The sequence below is a fragment of the Eubalaena glacialis genome, chromosome X (genome assembly GCF_028564815.1).
Source record: "Eubalaena glacialis isolate mEubGla1 chromosome X, mEubGla1.1.hap2.+ XY, whole genome shotgun sequence".
Lineage (NCBI taxonomy): Eukaryota > Metazoa > Chordata > Mammalia > Artiodactyla > Balaenidae > Eubalaena > Eubalaena glacialis.
This window is the reverse complement of record NC_083736.1, coordinates 35,291,456-35,312,860: the sequence shown is the minus strand read 5'-3', so window position 1 is coordinate 35,312,860 and position 21,405 is coordinate 35,291,456. Positions and strand designations below refer to the sequence as shown.

Sequence of the window (21,405 nt, the reverse complement as noted above, 5' to 3'; positions counted from 1 at the left end):
CCCATCTACGGATGAGGCCTGAGAGGTCACCTGACTTGCTTGATGTTGTGTAGAGCCAAGCCTATGTCTCCAGGCTTTCAGGCTCAAAGTCCCTGAGTCCAGAGACAGCTCTGGCACTGAGGTGCCAAGGCAGCTGGCCACAGGAGCCTGGCTCCTGCCCTGCTTGGGTCTGCCCATCCTCCAGAGAGTCGTTCAGCTCAGTCTGACCATGTGCTTTACCCCAGGGACTCCTTCCTGACTGCTCAGAGCCTGGAGCAGGTACTTCAGGAATGAGACTGAAACTGGATGCTACCCTCTGGGGGCAGTTGTGCAACAACTCCTCTGGCCTTGGTCCCCAGGGTGTGTTCGTGATGGTACCACTGTCCACTGTATCCCTTGGCAGCCTCAGCCGTTCTTACTCTGCAGTTATGTGGTTAATGAGCTATAGCCGGGGGACCTGGCCAAGATATTGTTGAAGGAAGGGTGACCCCTTCCAGGGTCCGAGCGTGGGCTCTTGTCTAACACCTGGAAATGAGTTGTCCCAGGAGACACACGTGCTGACAAAGCAAAAGGCTTTATTGGGGAGGGGCGCCTGGGAGGAGAGCAGGAGGGTAAGGGAACCCAGGAGAACTGCTCTGCCGCGTGGCTCGCAGCCTCAGGTTTTATGGTGATGATGTTAGCTTTCCGGGTTGTCTCTGGCCAATCATCTTGCTCGTGCCCATATTTGGTCTGACTCAGGGTCCTTCCTGGTGGCGCACGCATCTCTCAGCCAAGATGGATTCCAGCGTGAGGGTTTCTGGGAGGTTAGGGCAGGACATATTGTCTCCTCCCTCCTCCTTTCGGCCCCTCCCGAATTCTTCCAGGTTAGTTTTTTTTTTTTTTTTTTTTTTTTTGGCTGTGTTTGGGTCTTTGTTGCTGCGCGCAGGCTTTCTCTAGTTGTGGCGAGCGGGGCTACTCTTCGTCGCGGTGTGCGGGCTTCTCATTGTGGTGGCTTCTCTTGTTGTGGAGCACGGGCTCTAGGCTCGAGGGCTTCAGTAGTTGTGGCACGTGGGCTCAGTAGTTGTGGCTCCTGGGCTCTAGAGCACAGGCTCAGTAGTTGTGGCGCACGGGCTTCGTTGCTCCGCGGCATGTGGGAGCTTCCCGGACCAGGGCTCCAACCCGCGTCCCCTACATTGGCAGATAGATTCCTAACCACTGCGCCACCAGGGAAGTCCCCAGTTTAGTTTTACAAACATACTATGGGCTGGCATGTCTTGTCTTCCCTCCTTTTGGCCCCTCCCGAATTCTCCCGGTTAGTTTTCAGCGGCAGCGCTGCGTTCTTTGTCGGGACCTCCTGCTGTGAGACAACTCAGGCAAGCGGTTGTCATCGTGCCTGGCCAAGGCAGGCAGTTTTGGGCAATGGTTCCCTAACAATGCGAGCAAAAACCTTCTACATCAGAGTCACAGCCTGGACCTTACCTTGTATGCATCTGACAAGAGCACCAGGTCCAAATAATTACTCAGATAACCGACTCAGATTTATTCCGAGCTTCTCTTTTTCTAGGATTTAGGTAGGAGTTTGAATTGATCAGTAACTGGGAAGACAGAAACCATTCTAGGTATTTCCAGCAGAGGAGAATTTAATAAAGGGGCATTGGTTACAAAAACATAGGAAGAGCTGGAGGAGCAAAAGAGGAAAAACATTGTTACGAGGGATTAGTTAGAGCAGAAATCCATACCAGCCAAGGGCTGGGGGAGCAGAAGTGGCCTGGTAGTGTTACCCCAAATCCAGAAGCTCACGCTGATGTTGACATGTCTGTACCTGACGCCATCATGGATGAGAATGAAGTCAGGAGCCCAGGAAGCCCTCACTGAAGCCCCTACCAGAAGCATAATGGCTTCCATCTTCTTCCTGCCTTCTAGTCTCATGAGAGTGCCTCCCACTGGCAAACTTAGCTGGTACCCAGCTGGCAGAAGGAGTCCAAGAAATGTCATTTCGTGACTTTTAGTGCAGGCAGGGAAAGGGAGATGATAGAAAAACTGAGCACCAGCAGAATCTTTGGCACAGCGACCATTTTCTGAGGTCTTAGACATCTCCCCGTGAATCACTGTAGTTCTCGCAAGGAGGAGCCCGCAGAGCGGTCCTGCTCAGGCAGTGCAGGTAGGATAGCGCTCAGGCCGCGAGCTCTGGACACGCTCCTTTGGAAGGACATGACTTGAGGCCAGATGTTCAGGTCAGAAGAGCCCCTCACGGATGTTGCTTTCACTCTCTCCCCTATGACTTGGTATGTGCGCAAGCTAGCTCTTCAAAACAACCCCTCCCCCCCATTTTGGACTCTCTCTTTCCTCACATTGGAAGGGCCAGAGGTGATGGGAGGGGCGGAGATACAAATCTTCATGCTGAGCAAGCTTTGGCAGAATCTTCTAGGGATCACACTGTTCAGATGTCCAGATTGTGTGCAGCAGTGGAAAGAAAATGCTGATTATTCTCAAAAAGCAACAAGCATGTCTTAAGCCAGACCAGATGGGCCTGGAACCTTCCCAGAGGGAGAGACAAAGAACTAAGAAATGAACCCCAGTTTCAGGGAATTTATCTTAGAGCGGGCCAGGGCAAGGTTCAGGCATCTTTGGGGGAAGGGGAATTTGTGTACGCAGTGAGGGGGGCGGGTAATGGTGAAAAGGGGACCCGTGAGCCACAAGAGAGCAATGAGCTCCCAGGAAAAAGAGAGAAATGGACAAAGCAAGCAGGCGATTCTTTCTTAGGTTTTGTGACAGATAAGCTGGAGCTTGTCCCCGGTGAATTTTACTGCAGGGATGTCATGGACACTTTTGGCTTTAAATGTATTATTAAATTCGTTGAATGACTTTGTTTGCGTGTTGGCAAGGCTCAGGGGTCCTTGAGCACAACTCAGAGCCTCAGCCTAGTTTAGGAGCTGACACATGGTGGCCGAGCGTTGCCCAGATTTCCACACAGCCTTGAACAGTGCCTCTGGGCCAGAGCTGTGGTGAGTGCTGAGGAAATCGTCTCAGTTCCCCTCCAGATCTGGAGGGGAGAGAGAACACTGGGCTTACTTTTCACTCTGAGGTGGTGGTCTTTTCACTTCTCACTCTGTGGTCTGGCTAATTTGAAAGGACTGCAAGTTAAAATTCATTCTCTTATGCAGCCCACACTCTGGCAGTGGACTCAAATCCATGGTTATTTCAGAAACAGATATACATAGAAATCAGTGTGGGAGAAACAACATACTGCAAATTGCAGGAGGGTAAAATATTTAGAGAGCCGCAACTTCCATTGATATAAAAAAAAATAAACCATAGTATGTAATAACTATTTTTTGGGGGGAGTTTTTTATTCTTTTTTTCCATTTTTAGTTCATTTCGGTTACATTGGCATTTAGGTAGAACAATGGACAGTTAGAATTACAAGGCCTCATGTAGAGACCGGATTTTGAGTAGACACACGATCTCTCCTTTAGACCAACAGTTTTTCCTAGGCCAAAAGAGAAAGAGACCAAAATTCAAGTAAGTTTAAAACCCATGGGCAATGAAAACCCAGCAGGTATCTTTGGACATGCAGGGAGCCCCATTTCGTTTTTTTAACAAAGGTCCACATACAAACCAACTTGGTTTTTGGAATTACTCTTTGCTTGGTTTATATTTCCTACAGAATAGAATTGGAGAGTTAACACAAATGGAAGTCTGGATTTAAAAAAACCTCTGATTTTAGATATGCAAATTGATGGAATACGTTTCTGGCTTCCCAATCATCTGACAGCTGGGTTGACCCAATGACCCACAAGGAAGTTTGCTGGGCTGAATGGTATTATTTCCAGAGATTCAGTTGAGGATACAGATATCATGGGGCTAAGAATAAATGTGTCAGTGCATTGTTGTAGATGCTCTTAAATCATATTGAATTTTTCCTGGGTTGACAAATACACATTTTCTTGCAAACTTTCAGGAAGCTAGTTTCAGCTTTGCAACAAGTTGCAATTTTTAGTTTGGTATCTTGCTTCTGATGATAGTGACTTCTAATTGTGGAGTTCTTTGCTTCTCTTCTTGACTCTTCTGTCCATTGGGGAAAGTTTTCTAATATCTCATATGGTGCCAAAGAAATGGAACCATATTCCAGAGACATCCGCAAGGAGTACACTCTAGCTGGGGGAAGCAAGCAATGGGGCAAGTTTTCCGTGTCCAGGTTTTTTCTGCCTCTGTCAGTCCCTTTCTTCCTGTGCCCCAGGAAAGGACCGCCTCCTTCCTCCATCACCAACCTGCCGAAATTCCCCATCCAAACAACCATGAAGAATAACATGGTTGTTTGAAACCACTAAGTTTTGGGTGGCCAGTTGTTTGGATGGGGAATTTCGGCAGGGCTCGGTGGACACGGCTCACCTCTGTTCCACATAGTAATGGCTGAAGTGCCTGACTGGGGCTGGAGGATCCAAGATGGCTTCACTCCCATGTCTGGCATCTCACTCAGAGGCGGCTGTACTGGCTGGCATTTGACTGAGTCTCTTTCTCTCGCCCTTCATAATTTCTCAGTTTCTCTACATGGCCTCTCCAGTCAGATAATTGGACTTCCCTTAGATGGCAGCTGGCTTCTGAGATAGTGAACAGCCAAAGGTGCCAGACTCTTTAAGGGCCTACACCTGGGGCTGGCGTAGGGTCACTTCCCTTGTATTCTATTAGTCAAAGCAAGTCACAAGCCTGGCACAGATTCAAAGGGAGGGGCAACAGACCCCACCTCTTGCTAGGAGGAGCTGCATGTATATAAGGGGGTTATGGGTGGCCATCTTTGCAGGAAATTCACCAGAGTATCCTTTGTTAGAAATCAGAGCTTAGAAATCATTAGTGAAATACATCTTGGAAGATGCCATACCAAATTTGAAAAAAAAAAGGTGTGATTGCTTATATCCCAGTTCAGGTACTGTTAACAAGGCCAAAGTCATAATGCCTTAAACGAGATAGAAGTTGTGTTCTCGTATAAATGTTTGTCCGGGGCAGTGTCCTGGACCCAAACTCCTTCTCATTTGTTCTTCCATCCTCAACTTGCAGCTTTCATCCCACAGTCGAAGACACTGTTCCGGCTCCCCACCTCATGGACATTCCAACCAGGGTGGAAGAGGGGGTGGCCACACATACTTTTTTAAAAGCACATCACTTTTTCTGACAACCCACTGGTGGAAGCCATCCCATGGCCACACCTAACTTCAGACAAGCCTGGGAAATATAGTCTTTATTCTGGAGGGCCACAGGCTCAGGGAAACTTCTTTTGTGCTAAAAAAAAGAAGGGGGATGGGAGAGCAGGTGAACAACCACTAGTCTCTGCCACATCGACTGTACAGATTGAGAGGAAGTTGGTGTAAAAGATCAAGGGAGAAAAAGACTAGTTAAAAAGCCAGTTGGTGTAAATCAACTATACTTCAATAAAATAAAATTTAAAATTCAACAAAAAATCATATACCATATATGTAAAAGAATTTATAGAAACGATTTGCATAAAAATTGAGGTTCTCATTGCAATAATCAGTTGTATTTAATAAAGAAAATGTATAAAATAGTTCCCAAACGTAAATCCAGTTGGAATGAGTTATGGAGGACATCCGAGAGGAAAGGAGCATTAAATGGAATCTGTCTGCTGTGAGCAGCTGTGATGATCCTTTACATTCTTGAGATAAGAATATCACCTTGCCTTAGAATGAGGTGGAGAGAGAGAAGAACGCGCATCCCCACCCCAGGTCACGCAGTCCCAGACACAAGTTACTGTTATGTTCTGAAGCACCTATTCTTCATACCTCTAACAGTCACGTTCAAACGCAGGTCTCCACTGGAAAACATTATTTAAGCAAACATTTTCGGATGCAGTTAGTTTATAACCTTAGTTTAAAGGGTTTTTTTCCCTTGTTATCTGTTGGCCAGAACATTGCCCTTTTCACCCTCTTTCTTATTTCCACTACCTACCACCTACCACCTACCTGGTTAGACGTGTTAAATATTCCCAGGTATATAGTTTAGCTTCTCAGATAAACAGTAGTTGATACAGTGCAATATATTTGTTTCTGATATTTTTATATGCAGAGAAGAAACTAGAGCACAGAGAAGGGAGACAGTTTGTCAGATGTCTCCAGTGAGTGGGGCAGAGGCCAGGATTTTCACGAGAGTTGCACGGTTGCCACACAATAACTGGCTCTGTGGGCATCCTGACTCAACAGGGAATCATGATTATGTTTCTATAGTAACTTTGTTTATTTCATTCATGGAAGTTTATAATAACTTAGAAAAAGCAATGATGGCCATGGCTGTATAATAATAGGCTTCAGTTCTGGAGCATCTGCTGAAGGGCAGGCCAGCTGGTCTCATGAGCTGAAAGAGAGGCCATGACGCTGGAGGATGCAACAGAATTCAGTCCTGCTGCCGCTCTTAGAGGATGTAAGGGGAAGCTGGAGCCGGCGACCATGAAAGAATGTGTGTGCAGAGGATAGAGGAAAACACTAGGTCAGCAGCAGGCACACATACAGAAGTGTTCGGCTGATTAAAATAATTGAAAAATATGCGATCATGTCTTAGACTCTCAGACCACAAAGAAATTCCAAAAGAGAGGAGATGCTTCCCAGTCTATAAGAGGGGATGATAATAACAGTACTTAGTCTAGTAGGTGGTGGCGAGAATTCAGTGAAATAATGCAGGGATAGTACTTCGCCTGGGGCGGACAGGTACGAGAGTTCAGTAAATATTAGCTATTATTTTTAGTGCTTTATTTCTTCTTGTTTCTGGCTTGGAAGAACACCACTTCTGAAAAATTAGGCCAGTTTCAACAGATCATTGTTAGCTGTCAGAAGCTGGCTTTGAGAAGCTCTGAGACTCTTCACCCAGATAACCTAATTTGGAGTGGTGTTTGCTCAGTGTCAATATGTCAAGTTTATAGGGAAAACAACCCAGCCTATCATCCAGCTGTTTAGTTTACATGACGCAGAGGGTAAGAGTATCTCTTCACTCTGACAATGTCACTCCAAGAAAATCTGCTAACACTAAGTAATTTTACAATGAAATCTATCTCCTCAGCCCCTCCCTTTTGGCTTTAAATTTTTAAAAAATAAATATGCTTTCTATTATGAGGTTGCCAACTGTATTTGGCCAGCAGGGGGCAGGTATTGTATACTTGTCTTCCTGATTCACCCAAAGCTGTGAAATGTTCATCTGAATGGTAAAGTATGTCTTCTATTACCTATCATAGTAAAACCAGAAAAAGGGGGATTATTTTTAAAAACTTATCAACTGGGCTTCCCTGGTGGCGCAGTGGTTAAGAGTCTGCCTGCCGATGCAGGGGACACGGGTTCGAGCCCTGGTCTGGGAAGATCCCACATGCCGCGGAGCGACTAGGCCCGTGAGCCACATTTGCTGAGCCTGCGCGTCTGGAGCCTGTGCTCCGCAACGAGAGAGGCCGCGATAGTGAGAGGCCCGCGCACCGCGATGAAGAGTGGCCCCCACTTGCCGCAACTGGAGAAAGCCCTCACACGGAAATGAAGACCCAACACAGCCATAAATAAATAAATAAATAAAATTTAAAAAAAAAACTTATCAACTGAAAATAGACACCTCTAATGTATTTAAAGCAGCTTCCATTGCACCATCACATTTATAAACTTTATCAATTCTAAGAAGCATATATTTTTTCACATTTTACTATCCCTGAAATTAGGATGCATCTCACAATTGATAGTGACTTAGATTCAATAAAATATGGTAGTTATTCAATTTAGGATTAGTGTATTAGGGCTGTAAATTCACATTCCATTGAAGCATGCCATAGAATGAAAATGAATTTGGATAGCTGAAGACAAAATTGTTTAACAAATTATTCATAATTTCTTACCCTAAATAAAATGAGAAGTTATTGGACAAGACACAGGAGAAAGTATATGAAGACTTTACTTGGTGCATTTAGTCTCTCAAAGATGTTTGTAATTCAGAATCGAATGACATTTCATTTCCATTCAGGCTGTAGTAGCATGTAAATAATTACCAGCTGACATGTAAAGCAATGCAAATCTACATGCTGTTAATTTACTCTGCCCTCTTTAAATACATTCTCTACCTATTCAGAATCATCAAGTAGAGTTTGCCAAAGTTTGAATTCCCCCTTCTTTTTTTTTTTTAATAGTCACAAAATTTATTTTTATAAATCATGCTTAGAGGTATGGAGAAAAAGTGATAATAAAGTTAACTTTTACAACTCCTGAGTCCATGCCAGCATTGTTCTAAGAATCCTATGTGCATCGTTCATTTAATGCGCACAAAATCCCTAAGAGGAAAGCATTGTTATTATCCCATTTTGCAGAAAGGGAAACTGAGGCACAGAGCTTTGCCCAGGATCACACAGGCAGGTGGGGCTGGATTCTAACCTAGGTATCCTGACCTTAGTTAGAACCCACTTTTTTTTTTTTAACATCTTTATTGGAGTGTAATTGCTTTACAATGGTGTGTTAGTTTCTGCTTTATAACAAAGTGAATCAGTTATACATATACATATGTCCCCATATCTCCTCCCTCTTGCGTCTCCCTCCCTCCCACCCTCCCTATCCCACCCCTATAGGTGGTCACAAACCACCGAGCTGATCTCCCTGTGCTATGCGGCTGCTTCCCACTAGCTATCTATTTTACGTTTGGTAGTGTATATATGTCCATGCCACTCTCTCACTTTGTCACAGCTTACCCTTCCCCCTCCCCATATCCTCAAGTCCATTCTCTAGTAGGTCTGTGTCTTTATTCCCGTCTTGCCACTAGGTTCTTCATGACCTTTTTTTTTTCCCCTTAGATTCCATATATATGTGTTAGCATACTGTATTTGTTTTTCTGTAATAAGATGAAATCTAACTGAGTAAGAAATTGACATCTCATTTATTTCTAGCCCTCATTATCAACCCATCCTTGATAGTGAGGGGGCAGAAATTCTATTAGCAGGTATAGAAACTATTTGGGGAACTTTGGGAGGTCTTTGGAGGGTCAGGACCAAGGTAAAACTGCTGTCCCGAAATACAGAACCATAGGTGTGGTCCAGTGGCAGTTGGAGGGCAGAGTGGAGCCAGACAGATCATTGTTTAAGATATTGAGGAGTATGTTGGGAATAGACACAGCCAGGAGGGAGAGCTGGTTCCAGGGGTAAGTGCTCTAATTTGGGTTATAATTCACATTATCCTTATTTACATGCCTGGCCTTAAATAAATCACTCTCCGAGCCTCAGTTTCCACATCTGTAAAATGAGAGCATTGGGTAATTCTTTTAAGCCTCCATAGCATTTACTTTTTTTAAAATAAGTAAATAAATAAATTTATTTATTTATTTTGGGCTGCGTTGGGTCTTCATTGCTGCGCGCGGGCTTTCTCTAGTTGCGGCGAGCGGGGGCTACTTTTCATTGTGGTGCACGGGCTTCTCATTGCGGTGGCTTCTCTTGTTGCGGAGCACGGGCTCTAGGCGCGCGGGCTTCAGTAGTTGTGGCGCATGGGCTTAGTTGCTCCGCGGCGTGTGGGATCTTCCCCGACCAGGGCTCGAACCCCTGTCCCCTGCATTGGCAGGCAGATTCTTGACCACTGCGCCACCAGGGAAGCCCCCATAGTATTTACTTTTATGTAGCCTGGGGCAGTGTCATTTTATACCTCGTGTCATATTTCACATATGGTAACATAATCCCCCAGCAGACTGTAGACTCTCTGAGAAGTACGTGGTTCTCTTGCCTTTGTGCCCGCCCAAACCCAGCAGCTGGAATGATGCCTTGGGGAAGACAGGTACTCACTAAAGATTTGTTGACTTGAATTGAATGGAACTAGATGATACCTAAGGCACCTTTCTCTAGTCTCCTATGATGCTGCCTTTAAAGCAAGAGGGACTCACAATGGCTGAATGACTTCTAGTTGAGTAACTGCCATATTGCCAAGTCAGCAGGCAGAGTTTGGAAGCCTGGGGAAGAAGTTGCTGTAGCTAATAAATTACCCCACGAGACACCTAGCAAGGCCAGCTGATTGCAGGTTTAGCCATGCACAGGTGAGTACTCAATCTTTAAAACTCAGCAGGCAAGAAGGGGCAAGATGAAGGCAGGGAAGAGAAATACAGAGGGGTGAAGAAACCCTTCAAAAGTGGGGAGCACCTAGACCTTTGGGCATGTCAAATGCTGGGTGTTGAACCCCAGGTTGATGAGATATTTCCTGCTGATGGCGAGAATATTCTGGTTCTGTTTGCAGATATAGAACCTCCTAGAATCAAGTGCCCAAGTGTGAAGGAACGCATTGCGGAACCCAATAAATTGACAGTCCGGGTGTCCTGGGAGACCCCTGAGGGAAGAGACACAGCAGATGGCATTCTCACTGAGTAAGTGCAACTTGGCAGCTGGAATGATGCTGCCTCTTTTATGTGAGACATTCAATACCCAGAGTGAGGAAGTGTATCTATGCTGGTCAGTTTATGCTTTCAGACTCAGTACAGCACTCTTTCAGCCATTCCTCATTCATTTCTTTATTTTTCTTCACCGTCTGACATACTATATTTTTCACTTTCGTATTTGTTTATTGCCTGTCTCCACTACAGTATGTTCGCTGCCATATCCCTAATGCCCAGAACCATGCCTAGCACATAGTTGGTGCTCAGTAAATATCTGTTGAAGGAAAGAAAGGAAGTAAGACGACGGGGTGGTGGGAAGAAGGGAGGAGAAGAGACAGAAGGAGGGAGAGGAGGCCAGCTGGTAAATTCAGGGATAGACTCACCCCCATTGCCTGCCAGGGGGCCCCCCCCAGGCCTTCCTAAGCCACCGCCTCCCTGGGAACCTCTGTGTCTCCCAGGTGGAGCCCGATGTTGCCCCCCTTGTGCTCTGTGAGTGTGGTTTAGTGCAGAACTTTTCTACCCCTTGTGTTTTGGCACCTGCTTCTTTCAAAACATTTGATTTTTATTTTTTAAAACTTGCAAGCACATTAAACACTTAAAGAAGCAGCTTATAAAAAAAGAGATGGGTCTTCTGCCTTCTTCCCCACCCCCATTCTCCAGGGCCAACTGCATGAGTAGTTTGAAATACATCCCAAATGTTTTTAAAAATGGGTGGTTCCCTTCAGTGAAGTTCAGCCACATGTTGTTCTAATCTAGCATATGGGCCTGTGCCCCTGCGGCTATTTGCTGGGCCTCCACCTTTCCTGAAGGCCACTACTTCATGTCAGCACGTTCACATCCATGCCTTAAAGTTCGTGGTCCTGCTAGACCTCCTTACCGAGTTTCCATCTGTGGGCAAAGAATACCTCTGACTTACCCCTTGGTGAGCCATACAGCAGGGAAAGACTTTCCGGAATCCTATCAACCCAGGCTGGGCAAGAGGAAATGTTTTTAAGCAATTATTAGCCATAATAGAACATCTTCTACTAGGAAGAGCCTGAGTCTCTCACCCCTAGCAGGACATTTTGTTCCTACAGCCTGATAATTATCTCCCCGTGCACCATCTAGCTTAGATCATATTTGTTATGTTTCCCCTTGTAACTCCTCAAAGATAAACTTTGAGTATTAAGAAAATTATTTATTTGCTGTTGTATACACATGTCACAAACCCCTAAGGAGAAACTTTAGGCAATTGGGATGAAAAAATAAATCACAGTTGATAGAATCAGGGATTGGGTTTTAACTATCATTGAATCTTTTGGGACCCAGCACAATGCCTGGCTAACCCCTAGCCCATAATAGGTTCTTAGGTTTTTTTCACAGCTGTGATTGCTATCGAAATCTGGTATAATAAACACACAATATCAGGTCATCAGATGACTCTATCTAGCAAGGATATTCACCTTGGCATTTCTGTGGGTAACGTGTGTGTTATGGTTAGAAATGTGACATTTTGAGGGCGCGTCTTAGTAGCCCCGACGCCTCTGTTCAGAGCAGCTGTCGGCTTCCTGAGCTTTACAGCTCAGAGCCGGCGGAGGCGTGGAGCCCTAGGACGCTTCCTTGGGCAGAATGAGGAGTTCAGAGAAGGCCGTCTTGTCCCCTTTTCAGCTCTTGCTTGGCCTCCTTGCTTCTCCGACATTTCTCTTCCCCGTGTCTTTTGGAAGCTCCTGTTATATAGTCCCGTTCTAGGAGGGAAGGTTCTAGCGTCAGGCACTGAGACAAGTGCTTCCTGTGAGCTCCCTTAGTTACTCCTTATGACTGTTATTTGCATGTCACAGATGAAAGAGCGTCTCCAAGAGGTGAGCAGGCACTCATATTGGAAGTCTGATTCCTTTCAGGTTTATCTGCTTTTAAATTGTGCTTCTTGAGGACCTTAAAGCATCTAAGGTTCAAAGTGACACGTCTCTAATGGTGGGATTTCTGGCACTTTCCTAACACCCCTCACTTCACCCTTTTACAAGTAAACAGCTACCTTGTCCACCTACGTGGAAGGTTCTCCTCAATAGTGACAATGATAATTTCACATGCCTGTTATTAGCCAATATTCTCATTATTTCTAAGAAGTATAGAGAGAAGGGAAATTATCTATTGAAAAACAAACAAAACCTGGCATTTGATCATGTTGTACCTACTGATGTTCTTGTCAGACAACCAAGAAGAAAGATGCAGGAGTCACCCTTGCTGTGTGACCTTGGGCAAGTCCCTTGATCTTTTGGTGCCTCAATTTCCTCATCTGTGAAATGGGGATAATAATGCCTACCTCGGGTTGTTGTGAGGATTAAATAAACTAATATATGTAAAATGCCTAGAACCATGCCTGACACGTATAAGGTTTATGTACGTGCGAAGAACAATAATAATGATAATAACTTATTATTAATAATAATAAGTTATTATTATTATTAGGATCACCAAGGAATCACAGTGAACTTGCCTTTTGCTCAGGAAAGGTCTCCACCCAGATAGAAAAGGCAGAGAAAGTTCTAGCGCCCCCTGCAGGTATTGCCAATGAGTGCTTGGACTACCCTCTCAAATGATTTTCCTCACAGAAAATTCCCTCATTCTCCCAACAGGGAGGCAATTCAGGTCCCCCTTGGAACAAAGGAAGGAAGAGTTGGGCTCTGGGTTCTGAGCATCCCCCATCCTCTGTTCTACATTCCAACGAGAAAAATAAATCTGAACTTCCCAGGAATTGGGAACTTCCGTTTTTCTGGTCTCAAACCGCTCTTCCAAAACAGAGTAAAGCTCAGGAAATTCTATTCTTCGAGAATTAAAGTAGTAAAACTGGTCTAATGGCTGTCCCTTGGAGTCTCTGTATCTTGGGCAGAATGGGTACTCAACAAATGCCCGTGATGGTCCTCTTTGATCATTACGCCCATCATGGCCCAGTTGTTGTTAGGCCTACAATGATCATCTTTGGTGTTTCTGATTTTTTTTCCCCTTTAAGTGTTATTCTAAAAGGCCTACCCCCAGGCTCACATTTTCCAGAAGGAGACCACAAGATCCAATACACAGTGTATGACAGAGCTGAGAACAAGGGCATTTGCAAATTTCGAGTTAAAGTAAGAGGTAAGATGACTGGTTCTTGGCTTTTTTCTCTCCTTATAAAAACAAAGGGAAACAGAGCCTTAAGCAAGAGGGAGACTTGCCAGCTCTGGATTAGCCTCTGATCATGAGGCTAGGGGAAGGGTGCCATCTTAACGCCTGAATTTCACAATTCCAATCCGGATGAGGTCCAGTGCTGGCAGGTCATTGAAGGAGTCCGAGAGAGCAGTAAGTTTGTCTCACGTGAGCCCACAGCTGGCTGTCCCAGAAGAGTGTTATTCACTAACTTTTCCACCCCTGGGCTTCGGTGACCAGCTAAAGCCTGTAAGTCCTTCTATTGATATGAAGGAGGTTAGGAGAACCCCCCGCCCCAGCTGGGGTCACCAGGAGACCATGTTCTTGGTGTTCTAGAACTTTTGGTCTACCTGAAAAAAAGGCTTATTTTATGCCTCGGTGGCCAGTTACTTACTAACCATCCTTCCTCCTTATTCTTCTGAGTTCAGCCTCCTCATCTGGGACCCAGGGGGCTAAATCAGTTCACTGACCATCCCAAGGCCCGCCCACTGGCCAGAGAGCCATGCCTGCCCCCTCGCTCGTTTTCTGGTGCTTCTGAACCCTCCCCTTCCCCGGTTACTTTGTGGCGGGGAGCTCAGCACTGAGCCCCCTCTGGGCTTGTGTCCCACACAGTCAGACGCTGCGGCAAACTCAACGCCCCGGAGAACGGCTACATGAAGTGCTCCAGCGACGGCGATAATTACGGGGCCACCTGTGAATTCTCCTGCATCGGAGGCTACGAGCTCCAGGGCAGCCCTGCCCGAGTGTGTCAGTCCAACCTGGCCTGGTCTGGCACAGAGCCCACCTGCGCAGGTACGAGGGCAGCCCTCCCTCCAGCCAGCAGCAGACCCTGAAGACCCTTTGGCCCAGATTTCCAGTACAGGGAGGAGGGAGGGCTTCGTTCTATATCCCGTGAAAGATTCGGTGCCAGCCCTCTTCATCTGATGGGTGAAAACAGTCCTCGAATCCCTCCCTGGGCAGCCCACCTCACCTGCCCTCCTCCTGTGCCTCTGCCTATCTTCCGATTTCTCTCTCATGTCCTGTAAGGAGGAAGCTGGAGGCGGGAGCCCAGAGCCCATTATGAATCAGCGGCATTATGAATCAGCAAAGTCTGTACCCTTGTTCCTCCCTTCTACAAATGTAAGAATCTTTTTTACAAAGCCAGTACACTGCTGCGCACAGATGATAGAACGCCTGCTTTGCAGCACTGGCTGGAAAGTCCCGCAGACCTTGGGCATTTGGAATCTTTCCTCCTAATGTCAAATGAGGAAGATAATACTTTGCCCACTCCTGGAGTGGTTGTAAGTATTAAATGAGGTCATCTATTCAACAGTGGAATTGAGCGGGACCTGGCACAGGGTAAACTCTCAATACCTGTCAGCTGTTATTACTGAGGAACAAAAATTGGGCTGGGTAGTGATCATAGTGTGAAATTGGGACTAGCCAGAAAATTCCAGACATGTCTTTTATTTCTATACTTCACTGTTTTCTCGTTTCCTGGTACTTTCTCATCTTTATGCTTTCCCTTTAATCCCAGCCATTCAGAGTTAGCTGAGAGACAGAGACAGAGAGACACAGACACATACATCATCAGCTAAATGCCTGAGGCTCTTCAGTTTCATACATCAAAGTACAAAGAACATCCCTCTTTCCTTCCCTGTCTCATTTCCTGAGGCAGGAGAGGAATGCTCACCCCCCAGGCCTAGCAAACATACCCACATCCTCATCCCCAGAACCTGTGAATATATTACCTTACGTAGCAGAAGGGACTTTGAAGATGTAATTAAGTTAAGGATTTTGAGATGGGGAGAAGAGCGTGGATTATCCAGGTGGGCTCAATGGAATCACAAGCGTCCTTATAAGAGGGAGGCAGAAGTGCTCTCAGAGTCAGAGAAGAAGATGAGGGAAGCGGAGGTCAGAGAGGAGAGAGGCTGGAAGATGTTGTGCTGCTGGCTTTGAAGGTGGGGGAAAGGCTACGAGCCAACAATCTTGACTTTACCCCAGTGAAACCCGTCCCAAACTTCGGACCGCCAGGATTGTAAGAGAATGTGTGTTTGTTAAGCCACGAGGTTTGTGGTGACGAGTGACAGCAGCGAGAGGAAACTAACACACTTCCCCACTCCCCAACCCAGTGCTCCTTGGGACCACCTCCCGAATAAACTAATACTTCTAGATGAATCTTCATCTCAAGGTTTACTTCTTACACATATGGTTCTGTGTCTCATCACAGGCTGTGTTGAGCCAGAACCAGTAGAGAGTTTCTGACCTGTCTGGCCATTTCTGATTACAGCCATGAGTGTCAATGTCGGCGTCAGAACAGCAGCTGCGCTTCTGGATCAGTTTTATGAGAAAAGAAGACTGCTCATTGTGTCCACACCCACAGCCCGAAACCTCCTCTACCGGCTGCAGCTGGGGATGCTGCAGGTGAGTCCTTGCAGCAGGGCCAAGGCGGGAGGGAGACCTCTGAACAGGAAGGGCCCAGTCATTTCATTAAAAGCAAAGGCCAGGTTCAGTGCCTAATCCATTTCCCGTGAGCTTCAGGAACTGGCACTTCAGAACTCCCACCATTCATTTCTGCATCTGGGGCATAACCTAATTAACATTGACTCCCCAGAGCTAACCCAGTCGTTTTCCAACTAATGAGGTTCGGTTGTCTTCACTAATAAGCCTAATTGACATGCTGTCCAGGTTCAGCCGAAGAACAAATTGTCTTTGCCGAACCCGTCCAGGATATGCCTGCGAGGGAGGCGATCAAGCAGTTGTTGGCCCTGAAGCCTGGCTCAAGGGATGAGAGGGGTCTAGGAGCCCTCAGGCCCCACATCCTGCTGCAGGGAGCTTCCCCAGCTCTCACAGAGCTCCTCAGAGAGGCATAACCATCCTTTAGAAAAGCGGTTCTCCAAGTGTGCTCTGTGGACCAGCAGTATGACCTGGGAGCTTGTTAGAAATGCAAATTTTCGATCCACATCCCAGGCCTGCTGGATCAGAAACTACCTTTTAACAAGACCTTCAGGTGATTCCTAAGGACTTCAAAGTTTGATGGGGGGCGCTTTTCTAGGGAATGTGCCCTTTTTAGCTGTGTAAGTTTTGTAGCTACAGAATGAGGCAACCAGTGTCTTGGGGAAAAACCCAAACAAGCTAGAAACTGAAAGGATTGAATTAGAACTTGTTTGATTTCTGTCCTGAAACGTGTTGTCAATAAGAGTGGCCAGTCTGGTTGAATGCTAAAGAGGTAGGATGTTATGCTGGGTCATGGACACGGTGCTGCACATTTTTGGAGGAATGTTTCATTCATGTATTACAGTGAATAGAACTAGGTTTTTAGAACAATCTTGGTTTTATCAAAGGCTACAATTTAACTTCTCATTTCAGCATTAAGACAATGAATAATGATAAATCTTTGTTTATTCTCCCCATGTACTTGGACTTCCCATGAACTCTGAAGAGCCATATAAAACATTTTGGGCTTCTTTGATAGGAACCCAATTCATCTCGTCTTTAACTCCAATCCCTGCCACCTGACCTCCACCTTGTGTCGCCTCATCCCAGCTAGGGAGTTGCTCTTTGGGTAGCACAAGCCCGCACCGCTCCATTGTGTGGGAAATTGGCCTTGCAGGCTCTATTTCACAACCATACGTTTCCTGACCTCTTCTTTCCCTCTCTCTTTTTTTTTTTTCTTTTGGCTGCATTGGAAATTCGTTGCTGCATGCGGGCTTTTCTCTAGTTGTGGTGAGCAGGGGCTACTCTTTGTTGCGGTGCGTGGGCTTCTCATTGTGGTGGCTTCTCTTGTTGCGGAGCACGGGCTCTAGGCACGCGGGCTTCAGTAGTTGCAGCATGCAGGCTCAGTAGTTGCAGCACGTGGGCCCTAGAGCATGTGGGCTTCAGTAGTTGCAGTGTGTGGGCTCAGTAGTTGTGGTGCGTGGGCTCTAGGGCGCACGGGCTTCAGCAGTTGTGGCTCGCGGGCTCTAGAGTGCAGGCTCACTAGTTGTGGTGCACGGGCTTAGTTGCTCCACGGCATGTGGGATCTTCCTGGCCCAGGGATCTAACCCGTGTCCCCTGCACTGGCAGGCGGATTCCCAACCACTGCGCCACCAGGGAAGTCCCCTGACCTCTTCTTAGTTCCATGGAAAAATGAAAAAGCCAGACAACTTGCTTTTCCTCTATTTGGCGAACTATGGCTTTTGTCAGTAAAATTTTATTGAAGCACAGCCAAGGCTCATTCGTTTGTGCGTTCTCTATGGCTGCTTTAAATGCGCTTTTTTTTCTTTTGAATTTATTTATTTATTTATGGCTGTGTTAGGTCTTCGTTTCTGTGCGAGGGCTTTCTCTAGTTGTGGCAACAGGGACCACTCTTCATCGCGGTGCGCGGGCCTCTCACTATTGCGGCCTCTCTTGTTGCGGAGCACAGGCTCCAGACGCGCAGGCTCAGTAATTGTGGCTCACGGGCCCAGTCGCTCCGCGGCATGTGGGATCTTCCCAGACCAGGGCTCGAACCCGTGTCCCGTGCATTGGCAGGCAGATTCTCAACCACTGCGCCACCAGGGAAGCCCCTTTAGCACCACAAAGGCACTGTTGAGTAGTTAAGACAGAGACCATCCAGCCCCATGAAACCTAAAATCTTTACAATCTGGCCCTTTACAGAAAATGTTGGCTGACCCCTGCCCTAGTCTATCCCATTCCTTCTGGTACTTGCTAAATTACTAATCAACTAGTTGGATAAGATATTTGCTATCAAGGTGTTTATATGTGACCCCCCCAACATATTTACATTGGCATTTTAAGCAGAGCCTTCAAGGAAAGGTTTGATTGGCTTATGTGATTCAGTTAGAATAATAAAAATGTATATTTCTACCTTTTCTAACTTGTCTACCAATTCTGTCACCCTGGAGATATTTCAGTGGAACTGTAATAAAAACTTGGTGTTCTAATAATTCAGCAGTTTAAAATTTCTTTTCCCATTTAGTCATATTCATCTTAAATTACTTTTTTGTTCCCTTACTGCCATTGGCACTCCTGATGAGACTTCCTGGCATATGGTTGAGTGGGTCACATTCCCGAGGCTCTTGCCAAGGGCCAGCTCTGGGGGCTGAAACATTTTCATTTTTAAAAAATTGAGGTATGATTGACATATAATATTAGTTTCAGGTGTACAACATAACGATTCAATACTTGTATATATTGCAAAACGATCACCACAGTAGTCCATTTAACATCCATCACCATACCTAGTGGCAAAATTTTTTTTCTCGTGATGAGAACTTTCAGGATCCACTCCCCTAGCTACTTTCAAATATACAGTACAGTATTATTAACTAGAGTCACCAAGCTGTATATTACATCCCCATAATTTTTTCATTTAATCAGTGGAAATTGTACCTTTTGACCCTCTTCACCCATTTTTGCCCAACCCCCAGCCCCCACCTCAGGAAAACACCAATCTGTTCTCTATATCCATGAGCTCAGTGTTTTTCTTTTTTTATTTTAAGATTCTACACATAAGAGAGATCATATGATATTTACCTTTTCCTCTTTTACTTCACTTAACATAATGCCATCAAGGTCCATCCATGTTGCAGATGGCAAGATTTCACTCTTTTTTGTGGCTAAATAATATTCCATTCTACCTATCACATTTTCCTCATCCATTCATCCATCAGTGGACATTGAGATTGTTTGCATAGCTTGGCTATTGTAAATAATGCTGCAGAGAACATGGGGGTGCTTATATCTTTTCAAGTTAGTGTTTTTCTTTGGATAAATACCCAGCTGTGGAATTGCTGGGTCATATGGTAGTTGTATTTTTAATTTTCTGAGCACCCTCCATACTGTTCTCCATAGTGTCTGCACCAATTTACATTCCCACCAACAGTACACAAGCTCCATCCATGTAGAGCAGCAGTGCTGACTGTTATGTGTCTTTTTGACGATGGCCATCCTAATAGGCATGAGGTGATACCTCATGATTTTGATTTGCATTTTTCTAATGACTAGTGATGTTGAGCATCTTTTCATGTATCTGTTGCCCTTTCATATATCTTCTTTGGAGAAATGTCTATTAAGGTCTTTTGCCCATTTTTAAATTAGAGTATGTATTTATTTGCTATTGAGTTGTATGAGTTCTTTAGATATTTTGGATATTAACCCCTTATCAGATAAATGGTTTGCGATTTTTTCCCCCATTTTGTAGGTTGTCTTTTCACGTGTTGTTAGTTTCTTTTACTGTGCAGAAGCTTCTTAGTTTGATGTAATCCCACTTGTTTGTTTTCTTCATTTTGTTGCTAGTGCTTAAGGTGTCATATCCAAAAATCATTGCCAAGACCTATATCAAGGAGCTCTTTTTCCTGTTTTTTCATCTAGGAATTTCATGGTTTCAGATCTTACATTTAAGTCTCTAATCCACTTCAAGTTCCTTTTTATAAGTAGTATAAGATAGGGGCTTTTTTTCATTTTTTTACATGTGAATATCCAGTTTTTTCAGCACCAATTATTAAAGAGACTGTCTTTTCTCCATTGAATATTCCTGGCTCTTTTGTCAAATATTAGTTGACTGTATATGCTTGGGTTTATTTCTGGGCTGTCAATTCTGTACCATTTGATTTTTTTTGTTTTGTTTTTAGGCCAGTACCATACTGTTTGAAATACCATAGCTTTATAGTATAGCTTGAGATCAAAGTGTGAGGCCTCCTGCTTTGTTCTATTCTCTAAGGATGGCTAGGTTATTTAGGGGTCTTTTGTGGTTCTATACAAACTTTAGGATTGTTCTTTTTTTCCCTACTTATGTAAAAATGCCATTAGAATCTTTCGGCTTTTCACCATCGAGTATGATGTAAGCTGTGGGAGGTACCTTCTTTCTATACCAAAGAGTTTTTTTTAATCATGAACAGAAGTTATATTTTGTCAAATGCTTTTTCTCCATATATTGAGATGATTTTTTTCATTCTATTAATCTGATGTATCACATTGATTTGTGTATGGTGAGCCGTCCTTGCATCCTAAGTATAATTCCACTTGGTCATGCTGAATTATCCTTTTAATATGCTGTTGAATTCAGTTTGCTAGTATTTTGAGAGTTTTTGCTTCTATATTAATCAGGGTTATGGATCTGTATTTTTCTGATAGTGTCCTTTTCTGGCATTGGTGTCAGGGTAATGCTGACCTCATAAAACGAGTTTGGAAGTGTTTCCTCCTTTTCTATTTTTTTGGCAGAGTTTGAGGATTAGTGTTAATTCTTCTTTAAATGTTTGGCAAAATTCACTAGTGAAGCTATCCGGTCCTGGGCTTTTCCTCACTGGGAGATTTTTGATTACTGATTTAATCACCTTACTAGTAATTGGTCTATTCAGACTTTCTATTCCTTCATGATTCACTCTTGATAGTTTGTATGTTTCTAAGAATTCTTCCACTTCTTCTAGGTTGTCCAGTTTACTGGTGTAGAGCTGTTCATAATAGCTTCTTATGAACTTTGTATTTCTGTTGTATCAGTAGTAATGTCTTCTTTGTCATGTATCATTTTGTTGATTTCTATTTTCCTTGGTTAGTCTAGCTAAAGAATTGTCAATTTTGTTTATCTTTTCAAAGAACCAGCTCTTAGTTCGGTTAATGTTTTCTATTGTTTTTCTGTTCTCAATTTCATTTATTTCTTCTCTAATCATTATTTCCTTCCTCTTGCTAATAACTTTGGGCTCAGTTTCTTTTTCTAGCTTCTTAAGGCATAGTTAGGTTGTTTATTTGGGAAATTTCTTGCTTTTTAATGTTGGTTTTTATTGTTGTGCACTTCCCTCTTATTATTACTTTTTGCTGCATCCCATAAGTTTTGGTATGTTGTTTCTCCACTTTTTGTCTCAAGATACTTTATTGCCCCTTTAATTTCTTCTTTGATCCATATGTTATTCAGGAGAATGTTGTTTAATTTCCATGTATTCGTGAATTTCCAGTTTCCTC

At 44.5% G+C, this 21,405-nt stretch overlaps 1 protein-coding gene across 2 annotated transcripts in view; it reads left to right on the top strand.

Moving 5' to 3' along the window:
• Nucleotides 1-21,405, top strand: part of SRPX (sushi repeat containing protein X-linked) — a 105,356-nt gene that overhangs the window by 56,504 nt on the left and 27,447 nt on the right. For both annotated transcript variants that reach the window (XM_061178000.1, XM_061177999.1), the window contains 4 exons: nt 10,194-10,320; nt 13,316-13,437; nt 14,101-14,280; nt 15,758-15,891. In XM_061178000.1, the coding sequence (XP_061033983.1) occupies nt 10,194-10,320; nt 13,316-13,437; nt 14,101-14,280; nt 15,758-15,891 (563 nt within the window). The remainder of the gene's footprint in view (nt 1-10,193; nt 10,321-13,315; nt 13,438-14,100; nt 14,281-15,757; nt 15,892-21,405) is intronic.